The following is a 24,651-nucleotide window of genomic DNA, read 5'->3' as shown; positions in this document are numbered from 1 at the left end:
ACACTTAGCTAGATACATGTTTGCTACAGTTATCTCTTAAAGCAAAGGGATTTTTCCACCAAAGAGTAGTTTTCTTTTTATTTAACTTACACTATATCTTCAGTAGTATCTCCCTTCAGGTTAGTAAGACGGACACGCCCACAGTTAACACAGTTAACTGTGTCTTTAAAGAAATAAGATGTCTGCCAGTTACACTGCTATGACCTCAGGTTCCAGAATATCAAGGCAACATTCTTTAGATGTTTCATTTTGGATTGAACCTAAGTTTAGAATCAGCTTATTGTTGAAGGGAAAAGGACATCCCAAGTTACAAGAAAATACCTATTAACTATGAACTGGTTTGGAAATTACTTCTCTGAGTTTCCTGAGGATATTTCCTTCCTCAACACACACTCACCTCTATTGCTTTCACTCATATCATCTGAAGATGAACAACATTTTATTTCCAGCTTGAGGTAGGGAGTAGGGTGATTTTACCCCCAGCTTTTGCTCTTTGGTTGGAATATCAAATCAATATCCTCCTATAAGGAGCCAGGAAAAAGAAAACTGGGCTCAGGAAGAAAGCTGCTATCATTTCCCATGTGTGCTTGAAAAGGAGGCAACTGATTATTTCCTTCTGGCCTTGCTTGGCTGGTGAAAGAGAAGAGCTGGCTTGGATGGAAAGGTGTCTCTACTCTTAACTGAAAATTTTGCACCCTGACCAAGTGAAACTTTATTTCTGGTGGCTGCCATTAATTTCCACCCTTTTGAAACCAAAACTCAAGAGTTTTGACTTCAGTTAAGAGTTTGAAATGGTTCATCAAGGAGGCCTCAGTGGAAGGCAGAACAAACTCTTAGTACTGCAAGTTTCATTAAAGTAGAGGGTGACATGAAACCCCCCCAGGCTGAAGCACCAGGTGTGTGGGAACATGCAGTGGGGAATGTGTTTAGCTGCTGGAAGAGGTGAAGGTTAGGGTAAGGCTGAAAATGGGGAAGGCTGTGTGTCCCATCCGTTGTTTGGTAGGAGCTGATAACTAGAATGACTGCAGTGAGTCCTCTGCCTCCCACCAGTTGAAGCCTCTCTCTGCTTCTCTCCTTTATGGTGACCAACCCTCTTGGTTTGTCTGGGACTGTTCTAATTTTAACACTGAAAGTTTTCCATCCTGGAAAATCCCTTAGGCCAGGGCAAACTGGGATGATTAGTCACCCTGATTGAATTTTAAGGTATTTGGGTAGCACATATGACAACTGAGAAACTGCCCCCAATCTCCTCCCTCTGTTCTTCGTTTCTGAGAAAAGTGTTCAGGATGCCCTAGGGTATGTGCAAGATCCTTAATTTAAATAATAACGGTAGCTGCCATCAACTGCATGCCTACTATATGCCAAGTACATAATCTTGTTTAATCCTCAGGGCGACTATGGAGGCACGATAGTTTAAGTCCAACTTTATGGAAGAGGAGACCAGAGCTGAGGACTGGGACAAGTTGTATTTTACAGGGTCAAACAACTAGAATGCAGCTGAGCCACATTTGTACTTTAGTGTGCCTGAATCGAAGCTCTGTCCTCTTTACACTAAATGAAGAAGTTGCTGAATTTGATGGCAAATGGATAGCTACTCTGGTTTAGAAACTGTGTGACCATCAGCTTCACCCACTGCTTCCAAACTCATTCTTATTAATGGTAGTGTAAGATTCTGTCTATCTAGAGTAATATACAGAGCTAAAAGCTATGTAGGAAGCTGCAATAGCTACTTTAGTCTGACACCTGTAGCAGCCCCTGAATAATTATTCAGTTCTTAAAGGAACTACTAAGTGCCTGGCACATAGCAGGTACTCGGTGAAGGGTAGCTGTGCTTGTTATTTTAATTTTGACACATGAGCTATAATCTTGAACTGAAATGTTTTAGCTAATGAATGTCAATTCAAACATTTTAATATAAAAATCACCAAAGATTCAGAGTATTAAGGAAAGAAAATACAGTTCTTGAGTTCAAAATTAGGCAAACACACACACAAAAACCCCTTTTTTTCCCCCACCAAGGAAAAGCTACCCTCTTAGTTATTTGATTTGCAATAGCTAGAGGACAAGCTTCCTTGCCATAATAGGTGTTACACATATAATGCTGAGATAGAAGCAGAAAATTCTCTTCTAGGGCTCCAAGCTATAAGTGCGTTTCAGGGGAAAATCTAATCTAGGGGCTCAGCGCTAAGAAACTCCTTTACTAAAATTGCTGGAAACTCTTAGTGTAATAATGGAAGTCCCAGCTTGCAGGGATCACGTTGAGAGGTAAATGCCCTGGGTTATGTGGAGGCATGCAAGAAGATTTTAGGCTACTCTCAATAAAAACTCTTGATGTTTTTATGTAATCAATTCACACCTGAGAGTTGTGCCTTTACTAGAGAATGAAACATGGTTAAGGTCACGTAATCTGTAGCTAGATTTGAGGAGGACTCAGATATAACGGAAGAGATGTGTGAATTGAGTTTAATCCAATTTAACAGTTGTTGTGCACCCACTAGTTTTCAAGGAGTGCACTGGATTCTGGGGATACAGGGAGAAGCAGCAGGTGCCCCCTGACCTCAAGGAGTTCACATGGAAGTAGAGGAGAGAAGATATGTATAGAGGTAGTTTCTTCAGGACCAATCTGAAGTCTTCATAGGTGTCTTAGTCTGCCCAGAATTTCATAAAAAAATATCACAGACTGTGTAGCTTACGGAAGAGCTACTTATTTTCTCACAGTTCTGGAGGCTGGAAGTCCAAAATCAGGGTGCCATCATGGTCCAGTTCTGGTGAGGACTCTTCTTGGTTTGCAGCCTTCTCTCTGAGTGTTTACATGGCCTTTCCCTTCTTATAAGGCCAGCAGTCCTATTGGACCAGGATCCTACCCCTATTCTTTATTTAACCTTAATTATCTCCTTGAAGCCCTACCTCCGAATACAGTCACATTGGGAGCTAGATCTTCAACATATGAATTTGGGGAGACACAATTCAATCCATAGCAGTAAGCTTTAGCCCACATCATAGCAAATATATTAACATGTACCCATACCTATGTTATATCCTTTTTCTTTTCTGTATACTAAGTGAAAGGATTTTAATAATTTTGCTTTTGAAATTATTTGGCTTTCAGTAATTTATGATTAGCTGTTGCTTCTCAGCAGTCATTCATTCTTGGATTTTTTTTTTTTTTTTTTTTTTTGCAAAATGAGAGAATTGTAATTTGTTTTCAAATGTAATAAAATATGTGTGAATTCCAAATTGGACATTCATGTGACAGGTATCATGCTAGGTTTTTGTGTTTAATTGAGCATTAACTAATTTCAACTTTGCAGTTTTTTTGTTTTGTTTTGTTTTGCGGTACGCGGGCCTCTCACTGTTGTGGCCTCTCCTGTTGTGGAGCACAGGCTCTGGACGCACAGGCTCAGCGGCCATGGCTCACGGGCCCAGCCGCTCCGCGGCATGTGGGATTTTCCCGGACCGGGGCACGAACCCGCGTCCCCTGCATCGGCAGGTGGACTCTCAACCACTGCGCCACCAGGGAAGCCCCAACTTTGCAGTTTTTATATTTTGTAGCCAATACTTTTTTCCAGGTCTCAAACGCTTTGATAGGTTCTTGAAAAGCTTGTTAGACCCTACATATTGTCTATAATGCCAAATGGATAAAAGGGTGGGGATGTTTCATGGCTCTACTTTCACACTTCTAGATAGGTCACTCCCAACTCTACTCGCTCTTCCAAGCTCTTGTGCAGCATTCCCAGCTGTTGGCTGGGATGCCCCTCATGTCTCACTGGCACTGTAGATTGGCTGTGCTCCCAGCATCCTCTTCCCTTCTGCCTTACCTCCTATTCTATTTTCCTTGCCATCTCTGTTACATTGACATCGCCACCTACCTGGTAGGAGGTGCAGAAGCCATTGCAGTGATCATCAGTGGTCTCCAAGTCCACCTGTATCAGGTTTCAGGCTGTTATCAGGATGACTACGTGGGCATTGCCTGGGAACTTTATTATGGACACTGATTTCTATACCTCATCCCTGGAGTCCTGTACAGTGGTCTGGGGTGAGGCTTGGGAATTTGTTTTTTTAACAAGCCAATGTGCTGTCAGGTTTGGGAGGGTGTGGGTAGTATTGGTGGAATGAAAGAGAGATGTGATCATAATAACAAGAACAGTGCTCCCCATATTATGATAACTTGAAATCCCATTGGATTTAATGTCCCAAATCAGAGGTTCTCAAAGGGCTCCACACCTGTTTGCAAGATGCCCACAGGGTGTTGCCTTAAGGATGCTCAGGAGTATTCTACTCTGGCCTCTAGGTTTTGTGTCCCAGGTGTCCCAGGTGCAGAACTTTGGTGACTATTACTGTAACAACGGCTGTTACAGGAAGAAATTCTGCTGTCTTTTTATTTTCTCTCAAGTATGAGGCAAGCTCTTTATTTCCTCATAACACATCAGAGACCAGGTACAAAACTCTTAATGAAGCTTGCTAAAAGGGTAGCCCCAAACAGAATAACTGCTACTATGTACAGGCTGAGACTCATTCTCGGGCCCCTCTATCCCACTCTTGACATGCCCCTTCCATGAGGCTAGATAACAGCGTACCCTTCACTATAGGACTCACTCCAGGTATCCCCAGGCAAAACTAACTAACTTTCAGCCCCAGAAAGAGAAGGAAGTTTTTTTCTCACCTCACTTTTGAAGCCCACCCCCTGGGCCTGTATTTCTATATCAGAATGACTGAGTGGAATATCTATGCCCTTCAGGGAAAATCGAACCAGAGTTGTACTATGTGGCTGCACGAGGACAACCATATAGTGGTTTGATATCAAGATATATTCTGAAGTCTGGGTTATTCATTTAAATGGTACTACCTGTCCCACTTTAGTAGCCTCGTCCAGATTTAGATGTACCATTCAGTCCAATTCCTTATTTGTCTTTTCAACAAAGTTTCAAAATCCTTGCATACAGCCTCACTCAGGGTCACATTGTTACACAGGCTGTGTGCACAATAAACAAGTTACCTGTCCTTCAGTCCACATAATAACCCTGTGAGGTAGTTTTTTCATCTTAAATTTGAACAAACAAAACAGAGGTTAAGCCACTTAACCAAGGTCAGGCTTCCAGGAAGTGGCATGCTGGGGCTTTATTTGTGAATTTATTATTAAACACTGAGAAACACTGAGGAAGTAGACTGGACATTGAGTCTGAGTGACAGAACTTGGAATAATAATGCCACTAATAGAAATGGGGCAAAAAATCAGAGGAGGTACGATGGAGGAGGAGGGAGGGAGATGGTGAAGTCAGCTTGGGCTCTGAAATAAGAGCCACTGGGCATCACTGGGTCCCTGTCTCTTTATCACTGTGTCTTGGCTTGATGATTATCCTTCTGAACCATCTTCTTTGTTTCCAAGTTAATCACCATCCTTGACTCTCCAGGAGCCATGCACCAGCCCAGGCTGTGGTGAAGCAGCCTGTCCGGGGAGCCAGTGGCAGGACCACAGTCACAAAGATTGTCCAGACTGGTGGGGACTGGAGCACCGGCCTCTTCAGTGTCTGCAGAGATAGGAGAATTTGTATGTTTTTTCTCTTCCTTTAAGTTCTCCTTTACTATTTTCTTTCCTAAAACACCAGTGGGTAGAAAAGCTGCATCAGGCACAAGGACAGAAATTAAATGGTTTCAGACTAACTAGACTAATATTCTAGTGACTCAAATACACTCCTTGGCAGGAAGAATCTTGCTTTTCAGGGATGTGGATGTTTTTATAAAATAAGTGATGACTTCAAAGGTTTTTTTAAATGACAAAATCCATTGCATGTAAAGACACACAAAATGGGCTCCCTTATCTGCAGCTGATGGAGTATAAATTGGTACAAGCTTCCCAGTGAATGGTTAGTAACACCTATAAAAAGGGCCTCAAGTGTTATGTAGCCTTCGACCCAGTAATTACAGTTTTAGGCATTTAGTCGAAGGAAATAAATCATGTGCAAAGATTTAGCAGCATCATTAAATTGTTGCAGCGTTGGTTATTGTAGCAACAATCTGGAACAACCTAAATGTTCAGTGGGGGCTTCAATACAATGAATTATACAGCCATGAAAAGTCATATTGTAGAATAATACTTCCTGAGGTGGAAAAATGGTGGGATACAATTTTAAGTTAAAGAATCAGATTGTAAAACCATGTACATTAGACATTAATTTGGGGGAATATTTAGAAAAATATCTGGAAGGATATAAATACAAATGTTTACAGCAAGAGTCTCCAGATGGTACACTAATGAATAATTTTTCTTTTTGCTTATCTCTAGTATTTCTGTGAGGAAAGTGTAGTACTTTCCTCACAGAATAGTGAGGAAGACCAGTCATTGAATAAGACCAATCATAAAAAGATGCTCCCTTTGTTTTTTTTTAAATTAAGTTTTATTGGAGTATAGTTGTTTTACAATGTTGTGTTAGTTTCTGCTGTACAGCAAAGCGAATCAGCTATATGTGTACATGTATCCCCTCTTTTCTGGATTTCCTTTCCGTTTAGGTCACTGCAGGGCATTGAGTAGAGTTCCCCATGCTATACAGTAAGTTCTCATTAGTTATCTATTTTATACATAGTATCAATAGTGTGTATATGTCAGTCCCAGTCTCCCAATTCATCCCTTCCTCCCTCCCCGCCTTGTATCCATATGTCTATTCTCTATGTCTCTATTTCTGCTTTGCAACTAAATTCATCTGTATCATTTTTCTAGATTCCACATATAAGTGATGTTATATGATATTTGTTTTTCTGACTTCACTCTGTATGAGTCTCTAGGTCTATGCACGTCTCTGCAAATTGCACAATTTTCGTTCCTTTTTATTATGGCTGAGTAATATTCCAATGTATATATGTACCACATCTTCTTTATCCATTCTTCTGTTCATGGGCATTTAGGTTGAATAGCTCCCTTTGTTGATTGAAATCTTTTCAGACACTGGTTTAGATGTAAAGAAGTACCAACAACACTGCCCTCTAGCTGCATGATTTTCCACTGGGTTTGAAGTTCAAAGCACATTGATTCTATTTTTACCTTAGGACATTCTGACCCATCTCTGGTACCACATGTCAGTATCCTTTTCCAGGACCTGATGTTCTTGCCCTAGGGAGTAAGTCAGAATCTTTTTTTTTTTTTTTTTTGCCGGGGGCGGGGCACGTGGGGGGCTGTCCTTTTTGATGGATGAGGGCCAGTCTCTTAAGTTCAACAGACTCTGGATCCGCTATTTTTGAAGAATATGGCTCCCCCACCCTTTAGAGGGTCTGGCAAGACCTGGATTTATCCTAAAGCCTCACAAGATGGATCAACCAGAGAGCTCTGAGCTGCTACCTGATCCACGTCCTTATTCAGCTGAGTCTTGGCTGAGGCAGAAACTCTAACAAAATTTTTGGTGCTCTGATCATCCAAGCCTGAGCCTTCACTGTTTGCCTGGGCCTCACAGAGAAGAGACCGCCCAGCACCAAACACTATCCTCCATCGCTGTCCCTTTGACCATCTGACCCAGAGCTCAGCAGATTTCTTCTTGCCACAGCTACCCATGTGTACTTCTGACCAGACAATTATGGCAGCTGTTCTCTGAATCACTCAGGATTCTTCCTGGTTCTTGTCCACATTCTCTGACTTTGGTTGTCACCCAGTACTGTGGTACAGAGAAGGCAGAATAGCCACGTGGAGATGTGGAGACATAGCCCCAGTTTGGGGAGTGGACCATTTTCACTTCATAGCTTATAGTTCGTGGTTGGAGGGGTGAGGGTATCAGTGCATTTCCAAGTAGAGCAAAGCCTGGAACATAATGTAGTGGTTAGGAGAGCACATTTGTATTGGATATAGACCTTGCCTTGAATCTTAACTCTGCCTCTTACTGGCCATTTGACCTTGAACAGATTCTCAGGGCCTTCATTTTTCCAGCTCTGAAATGGGGGTAAATAAAGGTGCCCACCTTAAAGATTGTCAAGATTAAAGCAGATAATGCACAGAACCCGCTCTAGAACACCGGCTTGGAACATAACTGGATCAGAGTTTTTTTTGGTTGCATGCTATATATTGGGTTAAATAGTGTCCCCTCAAAATTCATGTCCACCTGGAGCCTCTGATTGTGACCTTATTTGGAAATAGGTTCTTTGCATTGTTGTCAAGTTACAAAGAGGTTATAGTGGATTAGGGTGGGCCCTAAGCCAGTGGCTGGTGTTCTTGTAAGAAGAGGGAAATTTGGACGCACACACAGAAAAGATGGCCATGTGAAGACAGGCACAAATTAGAATAATGCATCTATAAGCCATGGAATGCCAAGGATTGCCAGCAACCACCAAAAATTTGGAGAGAGGCATGGAACAGACTTTCCCCCAGAGCTTCCAGAAGGACGAAGCCTGCCAACACGCCAATTTCAGACTTCTAGCCTCCAGAATTCTCCAATGAGAGAATACTTTCTATTGTTTTAAGATGTCCAGTTTGTGGTATTTTGTTATGTCAGCCCTAGGAAATTAATACACAAGCAAACATAGGATTTCATTAGAAGGTTATGGGGTAGCTCACAAAATCAGGAAATCAACTAAAAGCTAAGCTTAGGAGGGACAAGATGCATTATCAGGAGATAGCTGCAAGTCTGGTCAACTCCAAACATTTTAATCCTTTTGCTTTCCTGTCTGAGAATTGCTGTTTCAGCAATGGAGCCCAATCTGCCTAGCCTAGGTCATGACTGCTGCTTGACTAGGCCAGGGCATTTTGAATGACAGTTCTCTTATTTCCCACAATAGGGAAGGGATAAATTCCTAAATTTACTATTGGGGTGTGTTACTATGAAAATTCCAACAAATATACAATAATGCACTTAGTAAATCATAGGTATTAATGTCATTGTTGTTATAAATTTTTATTTTCCAGAGTGTTGAGAGCAAAGAGTAGAATCAGGAGACTTAGATTGGTTGCTGCCCAATCCCAAGAGTACCTAAAAAGTTGACCAAAGAAAGGACCACATGCCACCCCCTCAGCCTTAAACATTGTTTCACTGCTGAGTTCTGCGCTCCACCGCCATCAGTGTTCAGGATACCAACCACACGGGTCTTCTGGGTCCCTGCTTGTCCATTGGAGAGCCCATTCTAGGGGCAAGAAGGAATGACATGTGGAGAATACAATATTCTTTACAGCTGGATGTGATCTGTGGAGGAGAGGCCATGAATATACAGTACCGGCTGATCTCAAATGTACTGTATCGTAATTGTTGTTCCCTGGATGGGCCTTCATTTTGTAACTGCTCATAGTATCTCTAAGCTAATGGTCTCACAAAAAATTTATAGGCAGTATCAATTTATACACTGGTGATCTGCACCATGATTCCCCGGATGCAGCTGGAGTATGAGTGCTATGAGTCTTAGGTTTTTTTCCTTCCTTGTTTAAAAGGGCTACTTCATCCACAAAGTTTTATTTTAATCACATCACTGTGACAATACTTGTGACAAACTTGGAAACAAAAGGGACGTCTTCTTTCCATGACTGTTTCACGTCAGATTCCCATCTTGGGATAGTTTACCATTAAATGTTGAGAATTACTGCTACAATTTGTCATCCATTAAGCAAAGGGTACATTATGAAGAGTGATAATTTCCATTTATTTTTGACATTTTGCTTCTTCATTTAATTGCACTTCTGGTTTTTAAACTGCCTCCCTCTTCCCAGCTCTGTGCTTTCTTCTGAATTCACACTGCCCTGGGATGAGAAAATGGGTGCTTTTGTGTCCTTTGAGGATGTGGTTTCTGAAAGCTCAGATGTGAAGCTGAAGCGGAGGTGAAATAAGTGACTGTGAAATGGCCTTGTGGGTGAAAGGCTGGCTGTTCCAGCTGGGGACGTTTGTGATGTTGCCCCAGAGGAGGTTTATGTGGAAGGTGTAATCAACACTGGTTTGTAATTCAGCCAGCCTTTACTGAGTTCCTACCTATGTATGGTCATGTGATAGGCGCTACAGATATAATAGTGACGAAGACAGAGATGGTCTCTGAGAGTACATAGGCAATAAGCAAATAGACACAATAATTACAATGGTGCTGAGTGCTGTGGAGGAAGTAAACAAGGTGTTTAGAAAGGAAATTACAGGGGGCAAAGGATGGCCTCTCTGAGGAACTGACTTAAGCTGATACCTGAGACATGGGAAAGAACCAGCCACTAAAATCACCTTTCCTGTGGAGGCACCACAAGCACCAGGCAGTAAAGGGCTTTGTGTGGACAAGAAGCCATCAGAGGCCCAACGTGGGTGGGGTGAAGCAGTCCAAGAATTTCTTTGGTTTTCTGGAAGAGGAAGGAGGCATGAAAAGGCCTCAGACTGGGATTCGTGTCCTTGAACTGTATCTTGGGTAAACTGTACACTGTACACTGCAGTCTGAAAGCAGGGACCACTGGTCCTGCTCACTGGTCTTGCCCAGCGGAGCACCTGACCAATAGAAGGCGCTAATGAATATTTCCTGAACGACACATCTATGAATGAATTTTAACCTGTATTCTCACTTGCTTCCTTCTTTCCTGCACTTCATTGAAACAATCACAAAGGCTTAGATTCAGAAGGGATATTGGGGTCAGCTGGTCTGACCCCTCACCAGCTTGTCTAGATTCAGAAGGGATATTGGGGTCAGCTGGTCTGGCCCCTCACCAGCTTGTCTAAGTCCCCTCTGTAGCAAGCCTGGTAAGGACCTGACAGCCTTGGCTTTCTGAACATTTCTGGAGAGGAGGGCTCCTCTCCCTTGGAGCCATCTCAGTGCTTTAAAAAAAAAAAAAAAGATTTTTAATAGGTTACCAGGTACGTGATGCAAAATTCAAAAGTACCTACCCCTTAGGTATATGAAAAGCAGCAACTCCATCCTTGCCCTCCTGCCCTGCCCAGTTCTCCTCAGAGGCCACCACTCTTACCTGAGCCCCAATATAGTCTATATGCTTATAAATATATAAAAAATTTTAATGAAAATAGATTAATCTTTTTATTATAAAAGTATCATATAATCATGGTAAAAAAGAAAAATGCAAAAGGCTATAAAAGAAGAAAGCAGTATCCTGTAATCCCAGTGTCGTAGATATACATTGTTAATATTTTGGTATCTATCCTTCCAGATTTTTTCTGTATATGTGGTATATATAATTGACACAAATAATAGAATTGTAAACACACACAGTTCTGCATCTTTTTTTTGTTTTAATTTAACAATATAGGTGACCATATTGTGCAGACCATATCAGCACTTCTGAAGCTAATATTTTAAATTGCTGCATAGATTCCATTGTATGAATGTACCATAATTTATTTATCCAAAAATTCTTATTTGTGGATCTTTATGTGGTTTCCAGACTTTTTGCTATTCAAACCAATGCTTTGTGAGTATTCTTGTATTGGTGCCATTTTGTATGTGCGTGAGTTATCTGTTGGACAATTGCTGAGGGTAAACCTACTGGTCAGATAGTACGTACCTTTTTAAATCTTGATAGATGTTTCCAAGTGGCTCTCCATTTAGAAGTTGTACTAATTTACACTCTCACCCACAATGTATGAGCATGCCCCATTCCTTATTTATTTATTTATCTATTTATTTATTTACTTATTCTTGGCTGAGTTGGGTCTTCATTGCTGCATGTGGGCTTTCTCTAGTTGCAGTGAGTGGGGGCTACTCTTCCTTGCAGTGCATGGGCTTCTCATTGCGGTGGCTTCTCTTGTTGCAGAGCACGGGCTCTAGGCGCGCGGACTTCAGTAGTTGTGGCTCGGGGCTTTAGAGTGCAAGCTCAGTAGTTGTGGTGCACGGGCTTAGTTGCTCCACAGCATGTGGGATCTTCCCTGACCAGGGCTTGAATCCGTGTCCACTGCATTGGCAGGCAGATTCATAACCACTGTGCCACCAGGGAAGCCCCACATTCCTTTTTTTTTTTTTTTTTTTTGCGGTATACGGGGCTCTCACTCTTGTGGCCTCTCCCGTTGCAGAGCACAGTCTCCGGACGCTCAGGCTCAGCGGCCATGGCTCACGGGCCTAGCTGCTCCGCAGCATGTGGGATCTTCCCGGACCGGGGCACGAACCCGTGTCCCCTGCATCGGCAGACGGACTCTCAACCACTGCGCCACCAGGGAAGCCCCCCACCGTTCCTTTTTTAAGCATCTCTTATTGTTAAATTCTGCCTCTTTGTGATAATTGACCTGAAATGTGCCTTGCTGCAATTTCCACACACCTTTCCTACTTAGGTTCTTTGGGGCTCCACACTGTGGTTTTGTGTAGCCTTCTTCTTTTTATCTCGACTCCCCCTGTGAGTTAGAGGGATGAATGATGAACCACATTCCATGCTTGAGGGTGGAGTTCATGTTAGAGAATAGGCCAGGAATGTTTAGGCTGTGGGAGCTGACATGACCACTAGGCCTTTGGGGGGAAGAGGAAGAGGCTGAATTTATGGCATGGATCTCTCTTGAGCTTGAGCTTCTTTTTTAAAAAAAGTACACACACATACACACACACACACACACACACACACGTGCACACACATACTTGCATATATATATTTTTTTTTTACTTCACAAATAACACATGAATATGTTCACTTTATTAAAGAAATGAAACATTACAGAAAAGGGAACCATGTCACTCTTTTTTATTAAATCAATTTGGAGTGTTTTCTTCCAGATCTTTTTCTCTGTATTTACATATGCATCTATTAGTAACATATACTATTGCTTTGTAACTTTTTAAACAAAGCATAAATGGTATTATGCTGTAATATCATTATGCAATTTGATTTTTTTAACTCAAAATATGTCTTAGAGATTTACTCTGTTGGTACTTAATTGATCTTTCATTGCGTTCTTAATTATTCCCTAGTATGATCTGCACCATCATGGTTTATTTACACCTTTGTCTATTAATGTACTCTTGTTTTAAATTTGAAGCCACAAATAATGCTGCAGTGGATATCCTTGTACCGGCCTCTTTGTGTGCATGTGTAAGCATTACTCTAGGGTAGATGCTAACAAGTGGAGTTACTGAATCCCAGAGTATTTAAAAATTTAAGAGATTCAGCCAAGTTGCTTTCCAAAATGACTGTGCCAGTTTCCATCTCCATCAGTGTATGGAGCACCTATTTCTCTGTGGTGCCCCATAGCATTTGACATGCTCTAAAAACCTTAGAGTGTGGCCAGCCCTGAACCAAGATGGCAGAGTAGAAGGACGTGCTCTCACTCCCTCTTGTGAGAACACCAGAATCACAACTAGCTGCTGGACAATCATCGACAGGAAGACACTGGAACTCACCAAAAAAGATACCCCACATCCAAAGACAAAGGAGAAGCCACAGTGAGATGGTAGGAGGGGCACAGTCACAGTAAAATCAAATCCCATAACTGGTGGCTGGGTGACTCACAGACTGGAGAACACTTATACCATAGAAGTCCACCCACTGGAGTGAAGATTCTGAGCCCCACATCAGGATTCTGAACCTGGGGGTCCAACAACGGGAGGAGGAATCCCTAGAGAATCAGGCTTTGAAGGCTAGTGGGATTTGACTGCAGGACTTCGACAGGACTGGGGGAAACAGAGACTCCACTCTTGGAGGGCACACACAAAGTAGTGTGCACATCGGGACCCAGGGGAAGGAGCAATGATCCCAAGGGAGACTGAACCCAACCTAGCTGCTAGTGTTGGAGGGTCTCCTGCAGAGGCGGGGGTGGCTGTGGCTCACTGTGGGGACAAGGACACTGGCAGCAGAAGTTCTGGGAAGTACTCCTTGGTGTGAGCCCTCCCAGAGTCTGCCATTAGCCCCACCAAAAAGCCCAGGTAGGCTCCAGTGTTGGGTTACCTCAGGCCAAACAACCAACAGGGAGGGAACCCAGCCCCACCCATCAGCAGTCAAGACGATTAAAGTTTTACTGAGCTCTGCCCACCAGAGCAACAGTCAGCTCTACCAACCACCAGTCCTTCCCATCAGGAAACTTGCACAAGCCTTTTAGGTAGCCTCATCCACCAGAGGGCAGACAGCAGAAGCAAGAAGAACTATAGTCCTACAGCCTGTGGAACAAAAACCACATTCACAGAAAGATAGACAAGATGAAAAGGCAGAGGGCTATGTATCAGATGAAAGAACAAGATAAAACCCCAGAAAAACAAATGAAGTGGACATAGGCAACCTCCCAGAAGGATAATTCAGAATAATGATAGTGAAGATGATCCAGGACCTCGGAAAAAGAATGGAGGCAAAGATTGGGAAGATGTAAGAAATGTTTAACAAAGACCTAGAAGATTAAAGAACAAGCAAACAGAGATGAACAATACAATAACTGAAATGAAAACTACACTAGAAGGAATCAATAGCAGAATAACTGAGGCAGAAGACCGGATAAGTGACCTGGAAGACAGAATGGTGGAATTCACTGCTGCTGAACAGAATAAAGAAAAAAGGATGAAAAGAAATGAAGACAGCCTTAAAGACCTCTGGGATAACATTAAATGCAACAACATTCGCATTATAGGGGTCCCAGAAGGAGAAGAGAGAGAGAAAGGACCTGAGAAAATATTTGAAGAGATTATAGTCAAAAACTTCCCTAACATGGGAAAGGAAATAGCCACCTAAGTCCAGGAAACGCAGAGAGTCCCAGGCAGGATAAACCCAACGAGAAACACGCCGAGATACATAGTAATCTAATTGACAAAAATTAAAGACAAAAAATTATTAAAAGCAACAAGGGAAAAAAGACAAATAACATAAAAGGGAACTCCCATAAGGTTAACAGCTGATTCTCAGCAGAAAGTCTACAAGCCAGAGTGGAGTGGCACAATATATTTAAAGTGATGAAAGGGAAGAACCTACAACCAACATTACTCTACCTGGCAAGGATCTCATCAGATTCGACAGAGAAATCAAAAGCTTTACAGACAAACAAAAGGTAAGAGAATTCAGCACCACCAAACCAGCTCTACAACAAATGCTAAAGGAACTTCTCTAAGTGGGAAACACAAGAGAAGAAAAGGGCCTACAAAAGCAAACCCAAAACAATTAAAAAAATGGTCATAGGAACTTACATATCGATAATTACCTTAAACGTGAATGGATTAAATGCTCCAATCAAAAGACACAGGCTTGCTGAATGGATACAAAAACAAGACCCATATATATGCTGTCTACAAGAGACCCACTTCAGACCTAGGGACACATACAGACTGAAAGTTAGGGGACGGAAAAAGATATTTCATGCAAATGGAAATCAAAAGAAAGCTGGAGTAACAATACTCATATCAGATAAAATAGACTTTAAAATAAAGAATGTTACAAGAGACAAGGAAGGACACTACATAAGATCAAAGGATCAATCCAAGAAGAAGATATAACAATTTTAAATATATATGCACCCAACATAGGAGCACCGCAATACATAAGGCAACTGCTAACAGCTCTAAAAGAGGAAGTTGACAGTAACACAATAATAGTGGGGGACTTTAACACCTCACTTACACCAATGGACAGATCATCCAAAATGAAAATAAATAAGGAAACAGAAGCTTTAAATGACACAACAGACCAGATAGATTTAATTTATATTTATAGGACATTCCATCCAAAAACAGCAGATTACACATTCTTCTCAAGTGTGCACAGAACTTTCTCCAGGATAGATCACATCTTGGGTCACAAATCAAGCCTCAGTAAATTTAAGAAATTTGAAATCATATCAAGCATCTTTTATGACCACAACACTATTAGATTAGAAATGAATTACAGGGAAAAAATGTAAAAAACACAAACACGTGTAGGCTAAACAATATGTTACTAAATAACCAAGAGATCCCTGAAGAAACCAAAGAGGAAATCAAAAAATACGTAGAGACAAAAGACAATGAAAACACAATGATCCAAAACCTATGGGATGCAGCAAAAGCAGTTCTAAGAGGAAAGTTTATAGCTATACAAGCCTACCTCAAGAAACAAGAAAAATCTTAAATAAGCAATCTAACCTTACACCTAAAGGAGCTAAAGAAGAACAAACAAAACCCAAAGTTAGCAGAAGGAAAGAAATCATAAAGATCAGAGCAGAAATAAATGAAATAGAAACAAAGAAAACAATAGCAACGATCAATAAAACTAAAAGCTGGTTCTTTGAGAAGATAAACAAAATTGATAAACCATTAGCCAGACTCATCAAGAAAAAGAGGGAGAAGACTCAAATCAATAAAATTAGAAATGAAAAAGAAGTTACAACAGACACTGAAGAAATACAAAGCATCCGAAGAGATTACTACAAGCAACTCTATGCCAATCAAATGGACAACCTGGAAGAAATGGACAAATTTTTTGGAAAGTGTAACCTCAAAGACTGAACCAGGAAGAAATAGAAAATATGAACAGACCAATCACAAGTAATGAAATTGAAACTGTGATTAAAAATCTTCCAACAAATAAAAGTCCAGGACCAGATGGCTTCACAGGTGAATTCTATCAAACATTTAGCGAAGAGCTGATATCCATCCTTCTCAAACTCTTCCAAAAAATTGCAGAGGAAGGAACACTCCCAAACTCATTCTATGAGGCCACCATCACCCTGATATCAAAACCAGACAAAGATACTACAAAAAAAGAAAATTACAGACCAATATCACTGATGAATATAGATGCAAAAATCCTCACCAAATACTAGCAAACAGAATCCAGCAACACATTAAAAGGATCATACACCATGATCAAGTGGGATTTATCCCAGGGATGCAAGGATTCTTCAATATGCGCAATTCAATCAATGTGATACACCATATTAAGAAACTGAAGAAGAAAAACCATATGCTCATTTCAATAGATGCAGAAAAAGCTTTTGACAAAGTTTAACACCCATTTATGATAAAAACTCTCCAGAACGTGGGCATAGCGGGAACCTACCTCAACATAATAAAAGCTATATATGACACACCCACAGCAAACATCATTCTCAATGGTGAAAAACTGAAAGCATTTCCTCTAAGGTCAGGAACAAGACAAGGATGTCCACTCTCACCACTGTTATTCAACATAGTTTTGGCATTCCTAGCCACAGCAATCAGAGAAGAAAAAGAAATAAAAGGAATACAAATTGGAAAAGAAAAAGTAAAATTGTCACTGTTTGCAGGTGACTTGATACTATACATAGATAATCCTAAAGATGCCACCAGAAAACTACTAGAGCTAATCAATGAATTTGGTAAAGTTGCAGGATACAAAATTAATGCATGTAAATCTCTTGCATTCCTATACATTAATGATGAAAAATCTGAGAGAGAAATTAAGGAAACTCTCCCATTTACCATTGCAATAAAAAGAATAAAATACCTAGGAATAAACCTACCTAGGGAGACAATAGATCTGTATGCAGAAAATTATAAGACACTGATGAAAGAAATTAAAGATGATACCAACAAATGGAGAGGTAATCCATGTTCTTGGATTGGAAGAATCAACATTGTGAAAAGGACTATACTACCCAAAGCAATCTACAGATTCAAGGCAATCCCTATCAAATTACCAATGACATTTTTTACGGAACTAAAACAAAAAATCTTAAAATTTGTATGGAGACACAAAAGACCCCAAATAGCCAAAGCAGTCTTGAGGGAGATAAACGGAGCTGGAGGAATCAGACTCCCTGACTTCAGACCATATTACAAAGCTACAGTAATCAAGACAATATGGTACTGGTACAAAAACAGAAACAAAGATCAATGGAACAAGATAGAAAGCCCAGAGATAAACCCATGCACCTGTGGTCAACTAATCTATGACAAAGGAGGCCAGGATATACAATGGAGAAAAGACAATCTCTTCAATGAGTGGTGCTGGGAAAACTGGACAGCTACATGTAAAAGAATGAAATTAGAACTCTCCCTAACACCATACACAAAAATAAATTCAAAATGGATTAGAGACCTAAATGTAAGGCTGGACACTATAAAACTCTTAGAGGAAAACATAGGAAGAACGCTCTTTGACATAAATCACAGCAAGATCTTTTTTGATCCATCTCCTAGAGTAATGGAAATAAAAACAAAAATAAACAAATGGGACCTAATGAAACTTCAAAGCTTTTGCAGAGCAAAGGAAACCATAAACAAGATGAAAAGACAACCCTCAGAATGGGAGAAAATATTTGCAAATGAATCAATGGACAAAGGATTAATCTCCAAAATTTATAAGCAGCTCACACAGCTCAATATTAAAAAAACAACCCAGGCTTCCCTGGTGGCGCAGTGGTTGTGAGTCTGCCTGCTGATGCAGGGGACACGGGTTCGTGCCCCAGTCCGGGAAGATCCCACATGCCATGGAGCGTCTGGGCCCGTGAGCAATGGCCGCTGAGTCTGTGTGTCCGGAGCCTGTGCTCCGCAACGGGAGAGGCCATAACAGTGAGAGGCCCGATACCGCAGGAAAAAACAAAAAGAACCCAATCCAAAAATGGGCAGAAGACCTAAATAGACATTTCTCCAAAGAAGACATACAGATGGCCAAGAAGCACATGAAAAGCTGCTCAACATCACCAATGATTAGAGAAATGCAAATCAAAACTGCAAGGAGGTATCACCTCACACTGGTTAGAATGGGCATCATCAGAAAATCTACAAACAACAAATGCTGGATAGGGTGTGGAGAAAAGGGAACCCTCTTGCACTGTTGGTGGGAATGTAAATTGATACAACCACTATGGAGAACAGTATGGAGGTTCCTTAAAAAACTAAAAATAGAATTACCATATGATCCAGCAATCCCACTACTGCGCATATACCCAAAGAAAACCATAATTCAAAGAGATACGTGCACCCCAATGTTCATTGCAGCACTATTTACAATAGCCAGGTCATGGAAGCAACCTAAATGCCCATCGACAGACAAATGGATAAAGAAGATGTGGTACATATATACAACGGAATATTACTCAACCATAAAAAGGAACGAAATTGGGTCATTTGTTGAGATGTGGATGGATCTAGAGACTGTCATACAGAGTGAAGTAAGTCAGAAAGAGAAAAACAAATATCGTATATTAACACATATATGTGGAACCTAGAAAAATTGTACAGATGAACGGGTTTGCTGGGCAGAAATTGAGACACAGATGTAGAGAACAAACTTACGGACACCGAGGCGGGTTAGCGGCAGGGGGGTGGTGGTGGTGGTGGGATGAATTGGGCGATTGGGATTGACATGTATACACTGATGTATATAAAATTGATGACTAATAAGAACCTGCTGTATTAAAAAATAAATAAAACAAAATTCAAAAATAAAAAACACCTTAGAAAAATTTGGCATTCTTATAGGTAATAAATGGTTTCTGATCGTCTTAGTGTGCAATTGCCTGATTACTAACGACATTGAGCAGCTTTTCATGTTTTTTCTTGGTCATTTGTATTTGTTCTTTAACTGTTCATGTCTTGTGTTCATTTTCTTCTTCTGTTTAATCCTTGATATATTGATTTTCAGGAATTCTTTGTATGTTCTGGATACTTATCCTTGGTCTGTGATTTATTTAGCGAAATTTCCTCCTAGAGCCCCCTGAAGACAAAGGATTCCATCATCCTACCCTTGTGCATCTCTTGTTGAGCACAGTGTTTATCCCACAGCACTCCATCTCGGTACACCTGACCCAAGGATCTTTCCTAAAGAAGTTGCATGATTTCAGACTCTCCACAGGAATAAATACCAAACAGTGGTAGTGAGGGCACTGTCTTAGAACACACAAGTCCACAATTGTTTACTAATTAAATACATAAAACATGAGAACATTTGGGCATATGTGGTATGTGTAGTAGTTAAGACTTTGGAGCCAGACTACTTGAGTTCAAACGTGACTTCTGCCCCTTCTTAACAAATGTATGAACTTGGGCAAATTGTTTAAGTCCTCTGGGCGTTAGTTTGCTCATCTGTAAAATGGGCCTAATAATAGTAAATTTTATAGGATTGTTGTGAGAATTAAATGAGTTACTAAATGCAAAGTACTTTTAGCAGGGCTTGGCACATGGTGAAATCTGTATAAATATTATCTATTATATAATAAAACTTTGGCTTTTATAGTGTTTTTTTTTTTTTTATCATGTCTGACTTCTGTCCCAAGGTAATTGAATTTTGGGTGTGTTTCCTCAGTATCTAGTACTCCCTCATAATGAACACTTAGATAACCTGGATATACAAATGGAAAGGCTTAAAAATAAAATTAACAGCATATGTTATATGAGTCATAAAAATAAGGTACAGGAGTTTCAGTGCACAAAACAACTTCTTTACAATATGCTTATTGAGGATGGTGGGCATTTCTCTCTGCCAGTTAAAGTGGTGCAGCTCAGGCAATTAGGTAAAGACAATTTATTACTCACTTAGCTTGCTAGCTTTATAATTATGCAACTTTTGATTAATTTTTTATCTGCAGGGATATACACTACAGTATTTTGTAATTCATGCATAAGTTTTGATTTTTTATGTGCCATGATTTCAAAGTCCCCTAATTCAGGGTTGCATACAGTATTACCACTCTGAACTCACTGCACGTTCATGGGCCATTTGCTGTCCTCTGACCTGTTTATACCAGTTGTCAGTGCTGAGTGGGACCTGCTGATCTCGCTAGGAGTAATGATTTTTTTAAAATGTGGGACAGAACATCCCAGACTTAATCAAGGATGAATTTAGTGTTTGCTTTGGGCCAAGTGATGCCTATAATACATGATTTCGTGATTTTCTTAAGACTCTTGACGAAATAGATGTTCTGTTTCTCAGATAGGCTGCTCCTTGTCCCCCTCCCCACTCCAGTCCTCATGCCCTCCATGCACATGTTCTACCTCATCTCTTATATGAAACTGGAGAAGTCCAGAGTCCAGGCACATCCCTTGGAGGTTCTAAGATAAAACAGCATTCCTAGATTTCTGCTTCTTTGTCACTGAATTTGGGAGTGGAACTCTGCACTCCTCACTGTTGAAGAGGGAGGGAGGGATGAGGCAACAGAGACAGGTGTTTGACAAGGAATTCTTCTAGTATGCTAGTGACATGGCATGTGAGCCTTTGTGTCTGGTGCACTAGAAGGCTATGAACAGTACCATTTCACACTCATTAGAATGGATAAAATAAAAAAGGTTGACAATAGCAAATGTTGGTGAGGATGTGGAACAACAAACTCTCATACATTGCTGGTGGGAGGGTAAAATGGTACAAATACTTTGGAGAACTCTTTGTAAATTTCTGGTAAAATTAAACATAAATCTACCCCATGACCTAGCAATTCCATTTCCAGGAATCCACCCAAGTGAAATGAAAATATTTGTCCACGTAAAGACTTGTATATGAATGTTCATAGTGCTTATTCATAATAGCAAAAAACGGAATAAACAGTGGGAGAGTGGACAATTTGTAGAACATTTATACATTGGTAATACTACTCAACAATAAAAGGAACAAACTGCAGATATACATAACAACATAGATGAATCTCAAGAAACGTGATGCTGAACAAAAGAAGTCAGATACAAAAGTAAACATGATTCCACTTATACGAAGTCCAAATCGAGGTAAAACTCATCTATGGGAATAGAAATCAGAATAGTGATATGTCTGGAGTGGGGGTGGGAGGACTGGGATTGTCTGGGAAGGGGCACACGGGAACTCCCTGGGGTGATGGCAGTGTTCTACACGTTTGGTTACGTGGGTGAATATGATTGTCAGAACTCATCCAACTGAACATTTATGATTTGTGCATTTTCTTGTTTATAAATTATGCCTCAATAACATTTATTGAATACATTTTTAAAGGTTATGGTTAGTTTTTTTGCTCTTTCATAGTTCAAATTATTTGTATTCGTCAAGGTTGTCATCTTTTGCAATGATATAGCATCTTAATCATTTACCGGGGGTTCTTAACCTGTGGTCCAGTGATAGTTTTCAATGGGTCCTTGAACCCCATGAAACTGAATGCACAATTTTGCATGTCTGTGTTCATGTATTTTTCTCTCCCCTTCAGGAGCAAGTTCATAGCTATCACCATATTCTCAAAAGGTTCTGTGACCCAAAACGTATTTAAAAGAGAACCTCTGTGTTAATGGTTCATGCAGGATGTGTAGGAAACAATATCAGTAGTTAAAGATGAATGAATGAATAAATGACCAACTGTTTCCAGCTGATGTTCAAGGAACCAAGCCTCTACTAGTTTACAGATTAAAACTGGCAGATGTCAGTGGCTCCATGCAACTGCAAACATTAGAGAAACCTTCTGGCCTGAGAAATAGAATAAAGTCCTTATAAGAATAGCAGGCAGAATCAGTGTACCATATAAGAGCTTTCAATCACATTTATAGAAGAAGACGCCTGCTGTTCAAAAGTATCTATACTGTGTCTATTTTAAATATTGAAATTAGATAGATGAACATAAGAGAAGCAACAGTTATGTTTCAACTATAAAAAATTATCTAATGCTTTTCTCTTGACAGAAAAAACAGTTACTGTAGTGAACGTTATCAGAATTGTAGCAGGTTCAGCTTTGCCAGTGTTTAACAAAAGAAGACGATTTTGGTGTGGCTCAGTTATGGCAATTCTCATATAGTGAGTTTTGCAAATTGGTTATTCATTCTCAGTCCCTGATTGCAGGGGGACAATGCAGTATTAAATTGATGGCATAGGGCTATAAATGCTCTTTGTGATGTGAAGTTGCTCTAAGCACAACTGAGAACCTGAGCTTGCTTTTATGTGGTTATTGACAGGTTTCTGTGGTCTCATTTGTCCCCTGTGTCTTGAGTGTGACATCGCCAGGCAGTATGGAGAGTGTTTTTGTTGGCCATTGTTACCTGGGTCCACCTTTGCACTAAGAATTGGCACCAGAGAGAGACATAGAATACGGGTAAGTGTGTTTGGATATATATGTGAAGCTGGATCTGTATGAGAACCTGGATGCCTTTCAAACCTGTGATTTTTTTAAAAAAATGAGGTGTGGGTGAGGATGCTTAAAAACACCACACTTAGTGGAATACTTTGAGAAAGGAAAGGGAAGAAATTTCTGATTTCATTTGTTACTAGGATGTATATTAACGAAAATGCCACATTGTGAAGGGTATTGCCAAGGGGGACCTATTATAATGTAGATCGTTGACCACTTCTGTTTCTCTGTCTCTTATTACATCCAGAGAAGATGATAGGTAGAAGTGCACCAAATTTGGAGGATACACTTGGGATAATCTCACTTAAAATGTAGCCCATCAGCATATACAGAATTCACTTTGGGGGTTCCCTGGGGACCCTTCAAAGAGCCAATTTCCAGTGCAGCTGAGACTGAGGTACAATGAGAGATTGAGGACAGACATGTCATACCTACTAAGATGTGGACAGATAAAAAGGCATGTTTTTATTTTATTTGTTTTTTTATTGGAGTATAGTTGCTTTACACTGCAGTGTCACTTTCTGCTGTACAGCAAAGTCAATCAGCCACACATATACATGTATCCCCTCTTTTTTGGATTTCCTTCCCATTTAGGTCACCACAGAGCACTGAGTAGAGTTCCCTCTGCTGTACAGTAGGTTCTCATTAGTTAAAGGCATCTTTTTATATATTCATGTGAAATGATCCCTAAGATATATTTTTAAGTGAACAAAAGAGTAAGGTGTATAGGTATGTAACGATTTACTTAAAAAGAATATATATATGTAGGTAAAATGTAATGTGTATATATCTGTATGTATCTATATATTTGCCTAGACATAGAATTTATCTGGAAGTGTATGTAAGAACTACCAACAACGGTAGCCCCCTGACAGGTAACTGGGTGGCTGGTGAGAGCTGTAGAAGGGGGGAATTTACTTTTTACTTCCTATTCCTTCTTACTGTGGGAATTTTGGACCATGTGCATTTATTACTCCAAAAAAGTAAATAAAGTAATTATAAACATTAAGTTCTAAGAGGAAATAAAAAGATGTTGACAGAGAATTTTCTGTCAGTGAGACAGTGGTTTCAGGTATGAAGTCTTGAGGGCAGGTCTCTGAATTGCAAGGATCGATTAGCAGTTGAGCTGCTTGGCACTTGGGTAACGCGGTGGAGTTGTGTCCCTGGGCGATGACTTCAGGGTGGTGGCGGATCTTGGGGGCAGTGGGTGGGATGGGGCATGAGGTAATACTGCGGAGGTTCCTGGGAAAGGGAACTGAGCCTGTGCGATTGAGCCAGAACAGAGACCCGGTCTCCCCTAGGGCACGCTGTGCGAGGACTGGCTGGCAGTGCACTGCTGCTGGCCTTTTTCCATCTGCCAGGTGGCCCGGGAACTCAAGATGAGGACCTCCCAACTCTACGAAATCTATGCGGCCCCTTCGACTAATGAAAATCTTATCTGACAGAGCAAGAAATCTCCTCCTCACTTCCCCGCACCCTTCTCTCAAATCCCTCTTAGTAGAGAGATTGTTCTTAAGGTTTCACTGAAATAGTATGAAAATAAATGATTTCCCACTACTGTCTTTACTGTTGTCCTTTCTTTACACGTACCCCCGATGAAGACTCTGTTATTTGTCTGAATTTGCTATCCCAGCCCAGCCATATTAGGCAGATTCGAGAGGTGAGTTTTTTACCCTCCGTCACCCTGCCTGGAGTTTTGGAAGGCTGCATTTTCCCCCATCTTCCCCTTTCACAAGAGATGTCTGGGAAGCTGGAAGAACTATTATATGGCTAAGCTAAG

General features: G+C 40.6%; 1 protein-coding gene across 1 annotated transcript; it reads left to right on the top strand.

Annotated features, from left to right (window-relative positions):
• Window positions 1-330: 330 nt before the first annotated feature.
• PLAC8L1 (PLAC8 like 1) lies at window positions 331-24,433 on the top strand. Its single transcript, XM_030841088.2, has 4 exons — window positions 331-455; window positions 5,412-5,548; window positions 22,699-22,835; window positions 24,173-24,433. The coding sequence occupies exons 1-4, from the start codon at window positions 331-333 to the stop codon at window positions 24,311-24,313; spliced, it is 540 nt and encodes a 179-aa protein (XP_030696948.1). The 3' UTR covers window positions 24,314-24,433.
• Window positions 24,434-24,651: the final 218 nt, after the last annotated feature.

This window comes from Globicephala melas, chromosome 3, assembly GCF_963455315.2.
Source record: "Globicephala melas chromosome 3, mGloMel1.2, whole genome shotgun sequence".
Lineage (NCBI taxonomy): Eukaryota > Metazoa > Chordata > Mammalia > Artiodactyla > Delphinidae > Globicephala > Globicephala melas.
The sequence above is the reverse complement of the archived record's forward strand: the minus strand, read 5'-3'. Positions and strand labels throughout refer to the sequence as shown.

Coding starts and splice junctions, on each gene's coding strand:
- PLAC8L1 (XM_030841088.2), top strand. CDS start 331: ATGAACTGGTTTGGAAATTACTTCTCTGAGTTTCCTGAGGATATTTCC. Junction 5,549..22,698: donor CTGCAGAGATAGGAGAATTT/GTATGTTTTTTC, acceptor GGTTATTGACAG/GTTTCTGTGGTCTCATTTGT. Junction 22,836..24,172: donor GAGAGAGACATAGAATACGG/GTAAGTGTGTTT, acceptor GGTCTCCCCTAG/GGCACGCTGTGCGAGGACTG.